Source organism: Gorilla gorilla, chromosome 9, assembly GCF_029281585.2.
Source record: "Gorilla gorilla gorilla isolate KB3781 chromosome 9, NHGRI_mGorGor1-v2.1_pri, whole genome shotgun sequence".
Lineage (NCBI taxonomy): Eukaryota > Metazoa > Chordata > Mammalia > Primates > Hominidae > Gorilla > Gorilla gorilla.
Window position 1 is genome coordinate 123,442,885 of NC_073233.2, and position 10,291 is coordinate 123,453,175.

Here is a 10,291-nt window from a genome sequence, read left to right on the forward strand (position 1 = left end):
CCAGTAAAACATCTACTAAAAGAAAAAATTTCTCCCACCTTATCTCCCTTAAGATAACCACCTCATTCAAGACACCTGTCAGTCATAACAGGTTTTTCTCAGTGCTGGGTTTTTCTCAACCTTAACGCCAAGTTTCTTTTGAGTAATAATAAAGGCCACACGTCATTTGAGCTGTGCATTTGTATAAATATCTACATCGCCCTTTTATCTAACCCTAGTTCAAGGCCAACTGCACCAAAGCTTTTGAGAACCAGCACTTGGAAGATCGTCAAAGAGAAACTGCCCATTAACCACAACAGCAGCTGCTGGCTAGAGCCTGCAATTTAAATCTCTGAAAAAAGAAACTGTGGCTTCTGAAATTTAAACAAGGAGGTGCCACTTGTAATTACAAACATTCCAGTGGGTTCCTTCCTTCATTGATGGTTTCCAAACTAAGGCTTTTTATTCGATTTTGGTGGTGCTCCCCAAATCGTGAATGTAGGCATTCCTTTGTGCTTTTCTTGTGCCCTGGTCAACTCAGAGGGGGCGGTGCAGGGGGCAGGTTTTCACCTGGCCAGGGCCATTCGGACCCCTCAAAATCATCTCATGCATAATTCCCTGTTTGTCTGGAAACAAAAAACCAAACGTTAAATGCTTCAGATTTATAGCCCACATTTAATGAAATTTTTGAGAAAGAGCCTCAAAAAAAAAAAAAAAAAAAAAACCTCACATTTCATGAACCTTGGAAAACGGAACAATTTTCAGAAAAACCAAAGACTTTTAGAAATTAACACTGAAGCATTCCAACATTTCTAGCTGAAATTAAAAATTCACATTTTAAATCAATGGAGCAAATATTAAGAAGTAAAGGTAGTAACCTTTTCTCTCCCCACCATCCTTCACCACCATCCCACAAAAATAAGGCCCAAATACTTACAGCCTGATGCATGAGTTTCCCACACCAAAGAAGGCATTTTGTGATCACTTCAGTTACAGAATAGCGGCTGAAATTAGCACTTAGCCAGTTCGAAACGGAAAGAGACATTTTTATTTTAAGCGATATATTCACAAAATGCAAAGGTATTTATACCATGGAGGCCTTTAAAGATAAATATATGAATGGGGTATCTCATAGGCATAGAGTCATCAAACTAACATGAGCCTTTCCTACAGAAGTCCTCACATGGACGGTAATCATTATGGGAACAATTGGAAATGGCCAGTCTCGCCAACAGTGCTTTCCAGCGCACGCCACACTTGAGGGACTAGCTACAATTACTGCATATTTACACAACTGTATTTGCACAACAATAAAACTCATCTTATCCGATCCAAACAAAACCTTGCTCAAAATAAACCAAACCATAGGAGAAGGTCTCCTCAGTAGAAGCAATAATCGTGCTGTAGCTTCTCCGGCCTCTGCCTTTGCTTTCACCAACTGCAACAAGACTTCATTCTCTCTTCCTCAGTAAAGCTAAGGCAAAAATTCGGTACATCCAGGTGAGAATACTGTGCGTACGGCCAGATAATAATACTGTGATGAGTGGAAAAAGAGGGGCTGTATCTTAGAAATCATTCTAAAAGTAATTATGGAAGAAATGATAGGATGTTCAGGATTTATTTAAAGTAATCTGAGGAAAGGAGGAAGCACAGAGGGGATAGAGCGACCAGGGGTGGATAATTATTGAAACTGGGTGATTTGCATGCATGGTTAAATATGGTATTCTTCCCACTTTGTATATATATTTGAAATTTTCCATAATAAAATGGGAAAAAAGAAAAATCTGATCAATGTAAAAAAAAAAGTCATCCTTCGAAAATAAAACTTTTTTTTCTTTAAAAAACAACAAAAAAATATTCTCAGCTTTTTCTTGGTTTCATGAAAAGAGGCAAGTTCCTGGTAAGAAAATCAAGCTCTGTTCTTATTCTTGACTTAAGAACATTTCCTTTTTTCCTTAGTTATACAGAACCAGTTCTACTGCTAATATTAATCCTTGAAAAGACAAATAAAAAACTGTAGAAATCTAAATCTGAGCCTTCAGAAGCCTGGTTTTTGCATATCAGACTTATTCCAATGACACAAATCCAGATTTCTCCCCTATGAAGGTGCTTTGGATGACATTTCTGTTGCGGCTGCCAAATAAATTCCAGAGGTTTCAGGATCATTTGTCAACACCAAAGACAATATTACCAAGAACTGGTCCTTTCTTCCCAGAGGTCACTCCTCTGATCCATGGGTTTATTACCTAGAGCAACAATTAATCTTGCTGCCTTCAAAATACAAAATATTTTTAGCCAAGATAGTGTCTATTCATGATCCATATCTCTGACCAGGCATCCTTGCCAGGAGGTGGAACAGAAGGTCCACTGGCTGGACATCAAGGGACCTGTCCCTATCCAGGATCTGTCGTTAACCTAGCCTTAGTTCAACTGCAGAGTAAGATTCTTCCCTCCCTGGCCTTCGGCTACTTTACTTCAAAATGGGATTTCACCAGATGATTTCTAATATCTTTCCCCTCTCAAAAATTCCATGATTATAAGAATCTCTAATTCCTCAAAAGGTAATATTTTTAAAAACAGCTTTAGTCCCAAAATGTTACATTTTCTATTAAATAATTTTTAATGTGAATATGAATATTGTATGTGGGCAAGTTTTTGTATCCTGTGCATATATATGTATATATAAGTATGTATATGTATGTATCAGTACTTATACATACACACAAACACACACACACTGATACCATTAGGTGCTTATATGGGACTAATTGCTTCCAACTCAAAGCAGCAAATTTTCAATTCTGCAACAGATGTCGCTGTGTGATTTCTCCTTTCTGTGCTGGATTTTCAGTTAAAAATGCCCAGCATAATGGTCAGAACTATTCTTCCCAAGAAAAATATACAGCATTTGAATCCTTTGGATTTATTTTGAATTTTCTTCATCTGCTGGTAAATTTCCATTCAAATTATAGCATTGATTAGTTTGGCCCAATTTAAGAGAATCCCCACATTAAAATGCACCTTTTGCTAAAAACAGACACACACACACACACAAAAAAAACATTTTTAAAATGTAAATTCTAAGTGACCAATTAGGCATTAAAATGTCACGTACAGAAACCCCAAGAGAATGAGACAGTTTATATTCATAGCAATCTTATCAATTTTTAAAGCCTAAAAAAATCATTTAGCAATATAGGCCAAGGAATAATAAAAATTCACTTATGTATGAGACTAAAATGTACCAGGTGTGGGAAAAAGTCACTAAAAACTCCAAGAGCACCATCAATAAGAATACAATTTTTGGATGCTGGTTTTCACAGCATTTCTTTCCAAATACATAATAAGGCTAATGTTATAATTGCAAGACATCTTACCAATCTGACATTCACTATCAACCACTTCTTGACACATGTCATAGAAAAGTGACATCTCTTTCCCTTCAACCAATATATCCTCCAACGACATCAACCTCAACAGGTAGCTAGCATTGTCTTCTGTTGAAATTTAGAGCTGGGAGAAAGGATTTCACAATCTCTCTGTGGAGACCCAGGAATCCGTTACCTTCTGGGATTTTAGAGAGTGTGGGCAGTGAGCCGGGGACCAACTCCGATAAGAATATGAAGTCAGGAAGTGAGAGAGGAAACGAAAGTGTCCTGCCTGTTGGCGTCTTCCCTGTCCCACTCCCCTTTACCAGGAGGGCCATTGGGGAAAACTGGATAAAGCATGTACAACATCCATATGAATAAAGCTCTTTGTTCCAGAGAACTGCCTGCTCTTTTATTCCCCCCCTTTTTCGTATTTGTTCATTTCAAAAGATTGCTCAATGGGTCTCTTGTTCCTCCAAAACGTCCCAGGCAAATAATGCAAGCTTGTCTTGTCACACAAGTCACTAAATGAAGCCTTGTGCGTCTCCAGTGACACACTGTAAATATAAAGTGGCATTAATGAGGGATATTTTATCAAATCTATCACAGACAAGTGCAAGTCCCTCCTGCGGCTATTCAATCTGATGCAGGGAAAGGCAACAATAACAGGGCGGCACTTTTGTAAAGTCTCTATCCCCGGTTTGCAAGCCCCAACAGGCCAAAGCAAGCAAAACTCAGCCCCCCTCCTTCCCATCACCACCATAAATCCCCCATCCACCAGCCATCTTCTCTAATCCTGAAAATGATAAGAGGGGGGTGATCAGCTACTGGTTCACTCGGGATCGTAAACAACATCATGCATGCACCTTGAACGTAACAGGCGTGATTAACACTGTGGAGTGAGCTTAAGCAAACCCATTTTTGCTGCATTTCATTAACATCCATTTCATCCAAACATCACAGGAGAAATGAGAGGAGATTTTCTGCGGGGGATGGATGGCTTCAGTTACAGGAGAAAACAGAACCCGGACCCACGCACGATGGTCCTAATTCGCTTTCCCAGCAAGGATGTAAACGAAACAAGCCTAATGAAGTCAGATGCACCAACAGGTTTCTTTAACCCTGGGAGTGGGAACTGGAGGCCTCTGAGAAAGCTTAAACAGAACTGAGGAGGAAAAGTCCCTTGGTGCCCACCTGAAATTTACCCCTGGGGTATGGGACCCCGGAATGAGCCAAGACCTCCTCTCAAACTCACCACGAAATATATATATATATAGATAGATATATATATATGCATAAGAGAAAAAAATTAAGAAAGTCATCTCATCCCCTCACTACAAATCAAACCCAATTACTTTCTAATTTGAACACAATCTGATAACCAGCATACAAACAGGGATGTACACAAGAGCAAGAAGCTGCTTCCATGGTAACTGGCAACAGAATTTTCATGTAGCTTTGACATGCACGGTTGAGTTCCAGACCGCTCCTAAGTCAGCATATATCCCTCGCAGGGAAGGCAACTTCTCACCGCGAGATAGTTACAAATATAGTACCGTTGCTACTATCCGGTGCCTTCAATGAGCAGTCTTGACAGGGGAGGCATAATCTAATCCTACTTCTGCTGCCAAGCGTCATTGCACGACTCCCATTTTTAGTCAAAAGGCAATATCCCCGACCACAGCTTTCCACCGCCCCCCGGCTTTTTTTTTTTTTTTTTTTTGCAGCCAATACAAGTCTATTGTTGCCTCTATTATGCGCCAGTTACCGAGCCTTTACTCACGCTCACGTTTAACTGACACTGGCGCTTTTTACAATGCAGCAGCACGAGGGATCTCTTTCAGGAACATTTTATTGAACCCATCCAGTCAGAGGCATCACCTGAAATGAAGTTGTAACCACACCGGCATCGGCTGAACCCAATTATCTCGTAACTCATAAATTAAGAATTCACAGAGGAAAAACACATAAACAACAACCGGAGACAGTGGCATGGAAGGAAAAAACCCTCAGCGCTGGAATTGACGCTGCTGCCAGACGCCCCCCAATAGGTTCCCCAAGCCGAGCTCCTTTGCAAGCCTATTTTGGGGGCAAGCAGCCAACCCGGCGTCCCCCAAATCTCAAGCTAGCACCCCCACACATCCCCCGTCTCCTACAGCGTGTCTCCTGCGGTGTTTACATAACTGTGTGTCCTCTAGCGTGTAAACAAAAGGCACAGCCCAAGCGGAGAGGCGACCCTGAAGCGGCACCGTGGCCCCAACGCTGTGCCCGCCCGGGCCTGGGGCTCCGCAGGTGGGGGCTGAGCTCTCGGCGTCCTCCGCCACTTGTTGCTCCCGGGTCCCGCAGCTCTGGAGCTGCAAGGAGGGGCCTGCAGGCTCAGAGCCCTGCTGCATCCCCTCCTGCATCGCCGCTCGCACCCCGCGGCCCCGTGCCACTCCGTCCCGGCGCCCGCCTGGAGCCTGCAGCAGGGGCCAGGGGACGCCGCGCGGCTGCCAAGCGCGGCGAGGTGGCGGGAAGGGAGGCTGGGTGCAGCACGGCCGGCCTCTCCGCTCGGGAAGAGCTCCGGCTCCCTTTTGTTAGCAAAAGCAAACACTGCCCTCTTCTTTCCCGACCGCGCCAACGCGCCCGGCACACGGGCAGCCACACATCGGGCTCCAGCCGAGTGCTCGCTGTCTTCAGGGAAGGCACTGGGCGTGCAGAGCCGCCCCTGGGCAAATTCCCAAGACTGCTCTTCACGCAGGGAGCGCGCGGAGGCCCGCAGGGTGCCCGCCTGGCCGCAGAGGCCGCGACGCCCCCTCCGCCACCCTCGGGCCGCCGAAAGAACGGGCAGCCGGGAAATCCCGTGTCCCCACTCGTGGCAGAGGACGCTGTGGGGCGGGCGGGCTGCGGGCTCCCGGCGCCTTCCCGCAGAGGCGGCGACAGCGGCCGTCCCCCCGCGGGGCCGGGCCGGGGAACTTTCCCCGCCTGGAGCCGGGCCAAAAAAACCCGCAGCAGAGCCGAGGGGGCGGAGGGCTGCGAACTGCCGGAGGGAAACACGAGAGGCGTGCAGTTTAGGGACAGGGGAGAAAGGCAGAGCGCCTTGGGGGAAGGGGCAGGGGAGATCAGACAAGTCTGGGGATGTCCTGGGGACCGGGGAGAAATCACGCCGCGGGCGGCTGGGAGTCAGCCACCAGGAGGCTTCGGGGATGGAGAACTGGGGGGGCCCTCTGGAGAGGTGGGGGCGAATGGGCAGCCCTGGGAGGTGGGAGGACCTGCAAGTTACGGGGACAACGGCGAGTTTAGAAGGGTCCGGAAGGGTTGAGGTTGTCTTCGAACCATCCCCTTCCCCCATGCTTTACAGCCCCCGGGCCCCCCATTCTCACTCCACTCTGCACCCCGCGCCAAGCCGGAGAGAGAAGGTGTGGGTGCAGCCATCCCTGGGGACTCTCATTCACACTTAGCCGGGCAGGGGAGAAGGGGCTCACAGATCCCCTCAGCCCCTTCCCTCTCAGCCCTGAGTTTCCTCTCCACACTCCCTCCGCTTCGGATTTAGGAAGTGGGGGGAGGTTGTCATGGAAACGTTTCCCCCTCTGTGGCTAAGGCTACTGGGGTGCCTTGGGAGATTTAGGGGCCAACCGGTCGGTGCCCACACCTACCTGTGGGGATCAGTGCCGCGGCGGAGAAGAGCAACAGCAGAAGCCGGAGCCGGAGCCCGGGAGGCGCCGCCGCCGCTGCCGCCGCACACTGGGACCCGCTCGGCAGCACTACACTCGCCATGTCGGGCACCTGCCTCAGACTGGCGGCGTTGGCTGCCTCCGGAGCCCGAGCGGACAGCTAATGAGATGCTAATGACATGCGCTGGAGGCGGAGTCCGGACAGACCAATCACAGCGCCGCGAGCCCAACCCGGCTCTCGGAGGGCCTCGCCCCCTCCCCCACCCCGCCCCCTGGCGCTGGCGTTCGGCGGCGCGCCCGCGCCACCTAGGGGCGGGGCCAAGGGGAGGGGCATATGCAAATATGTTTATGTTAAAATTCGGTTTTGCTTTCCCCGGATCAAGGAAAAGTGTTCTCCCGGGCGCCTGGCGTACAAGGACTCGGGCTCCAGGAGGCGGGTCTAGCTTCTTGTACACCTTTATTAGGAATGTTTATGGCAATCGCTGTATCAGACAGACGACTGGAGAATCTCCCTTAAGAGGGTCCTCTGTCCCGCACACCGAGTGCATCTGGCCTAGCGAACCAGACGTTGCAAATTTCCGTCACTCACCTTGCACCGAAGGAATAGATCTTTGGGAACGGGGGCTATGCGGGAGCGGAGAGTAAGAAGGCAGGTCCCCGGATTGACAAAACAATCTGGGAGAAGTGCATGCGTGCTTTGCACGTCCGGCGGAGCGGGAGAGCCCGCTCAACAGCCTAGCGGTAGACTCGGGGATAGTTGGAGAAGGCAGCCGTAGAGTCGGGTTCTGAGATTTTCCAGTCGGTCTTTTTGCGGCAGAATCTCGGGAAAGGTAGATCGAGGAGGGTATGCTCAGGCTCCTCCGCTTGTCGAGGGTCTCCTCCCTGGTTTTAATATATAGGTGTGTGTTGAATATATGTGTGAAATATTTGTAATATTAGATATTTAAGATTACACAACAACGGAAAAAATTAGTCAAGGCTTCAGGTGAAGAGCGGGGGTCGTGGGAGTTGGGGAGAGGGAGAGTGGTGAAGGCAGGGTCTGCCGTGTTCCTCCTTCGGGGCTCAAACCCTCTCACTCCTCCTCTGCGCCCCCAGCCCTTCCTAAGGAAGCTGGGGACCAACAGGTGCTCCGAGCTTCCCCTGTCTCTGGGAGAGCCTCTCCTGCTAAAGCGACTTGCATCTCTGGACTCACTCTCCCTCCCCGAAATTCTCTTTGCTTTCTTTTCAGCCAGGCAGCCGGCTCTCCTGTTTGTCTGCTTTTTAATTACTTATTTTCTTCCCCTCTAGAAGATCGTGTGCGCTCTGACCCTCTGTTGCTCAAGCATCAAATTGAAGGACGAGCCATATTAACTGTAAAGGTTTATAATAATTTAAGTATTCATAGAATGCAGAACAATAAGATGTAGGAAATACAATTTGCATAATAAATATCAATATCACAACAGCTAAAACAAACCATGACGAATTATCTGTGGCTAAATGACCAAGAGATTACTGAATGTAAATTGCTAAGTCGGAGCTATAGTCTAGAAGAGCTGCGCCAAATGACTTCCCCAGCCTTCTGTCCTCATCTTGCTATAAAATAAATAAATAATACATATCAAAAAGGAAGTCATGATCTGCCAACCCACCAAATGAGTTACACTTAAAAACAGCCTCCTATTATCCATTATGCATAAACTAATTTCGAGACTGCCCGGTCTTCACAGCCCTGGATATTCTGCTCTGTAATTACAGGCCCCGATACATGAACTGCAGGCAGTCCTTCAGAAGTGGGGAAAGCTCCAACAGGAGAACAGCACTACAGAAGACAGGAAACCATTGCCACGTGGGTGCCAGGATAATGCCCAGTCTGCAAAGTCCTACCTGTTCTTACTACCTCTGACAGTGAGGTACCTGGGTCGGACCAAATAGAGAGCAAAGTTCCGCCAAAATTGGAATAAAAAATTTAAGGCCAGCCGGGCACACTGGCTCATGCCTGTAATCCCAGCACTTTGGGAGGTTGAGGCAGATGGATCACCTGAGGTCAGGAGTTCGAGATCAACCTGGCCAACATGGCGAAACTCCGTCTCTAATAAAAATACAAAAATTAGCCAGGCGTGATGACACACACCTGTAATCCCAGCTACTCAGGAGGCTGAGGCAGGAGGATCACTTGAACCCAGGAGGCGGAGGTTGCAGTGAGCTGAGATCGCATCATTGCACTCCAGCCTGGGCGACAAGAGTGAAACTCCGTCTCAAAAAAAAAAAAGTAAGGCCATATGTATGCTGAAAGTGATATGTAAACTATAAAGGCAGGTCCTATATGGCAGGAATCCTAACACAGAGCCTGGCACATAGAAACATTATTATCTGCTGTTACTATTATTACTACTCTTGCATTCATTGAATTCTTAAGTATTCTACATGCAAAATCTCATTTAATACTTGAAACAATCCCCAAGGTACATACTATTATTATCTTTCATTTTATATTTTTTAAACATGATTAGAAAGATTAAGTAACTGCCCTAAGATTACAGTCTCTAACTTGCAGAAAGAGCCTATGCAATTAACCACTGTGCCTTTCTAAATATCCGTAAAGTGAATGAATAAATTTCACATTACAATGCATGAATAATAAGCAAAGGATAGCTACATTTTTAACATAAGATGAAAATATGCCAGCAACCCAGAAACATTTTTTTTTTTAAACTATCAGAATTGCAGTATACTCCTAAGGAAAAACATTCCTCATGAAGCTGAATCTCCAGGAGAATCTAGCCAGGCCCCAGTCCTCCCACACTCGGAACACAGTATGGGGACATTGGAAGATGTGGGGTGTTTTCATCTCCCTTCATTCTCTTGGCACATCAAATGAACACCTACTCAAATTTCCAGTTGGCAAAGAACAACATGGGACATTTCTGTAGGAAATGCTAATGTCGTATGATTTACCTCACTAGAGGAATGCAGATAGCTTTAGAAATTTCCACCAAAATGTCCCCTGTGCCATAAGGTTAAGGAACTTGCACGTACAATTCCCCAGGTAAAGAAACTGAGTCCTGGGGCACATTTAGACTGGGTCTACATGCAAGAAGCAGAGCAGAGAATTTAGGATTAAGCTGTTTCTAGTCTATCCACTAGCCACACGCCTTTCCCACCCCCAGCTCCTTCACACTGAAGATCTCGCCAAGCAATTTAACATATGGAACATGTGAAGAACGCATCAAATTCCCGCAGCCGCTAAGTACAAGTTATGACTACTCTGGCTTTCTCATAGTAAAGCTCGTCATTTTCTGCTTCATGGAC

The 10,291-nt window shown here is 46.7% G+C and overlaps 1 protein-coding gene across 6 annotated transcripts in view; it reads right to left on the reverse strand.

Annotated features, from left to right (window-relative positions):
• Window positions 1–7,259, reverse strand: part of CADM1 (cell adhesion molecule 1) — a 328,172-nt gene extending 320,913 nt beyond the window's left edge. For 2 of the 6 annotated variants that reach the window (XM_031015947.3, XM_031015944.3), the window contains exon 1: window positions 6,983–7,160. In XM_031015947.3, the coding sequence (XP_030871807.1) occupies window positions 6,983–7,103 (121 nt within the window). In that variant the 5' untranslated portion in view covers window positions 7,104–7,160. Of the gene's footprint in view, window positions 1–6,982 lie in introns of all 6 variants that reach the window. The other 4 variants (XM_031015949.3, XM_031015948.3, XM_031015945.3 and 1 more) reach the window with 3 other exon arrangements.
• Between the last annotated feature and the right edge of the window lie 3,032 nt (window positions 7,260–10,291).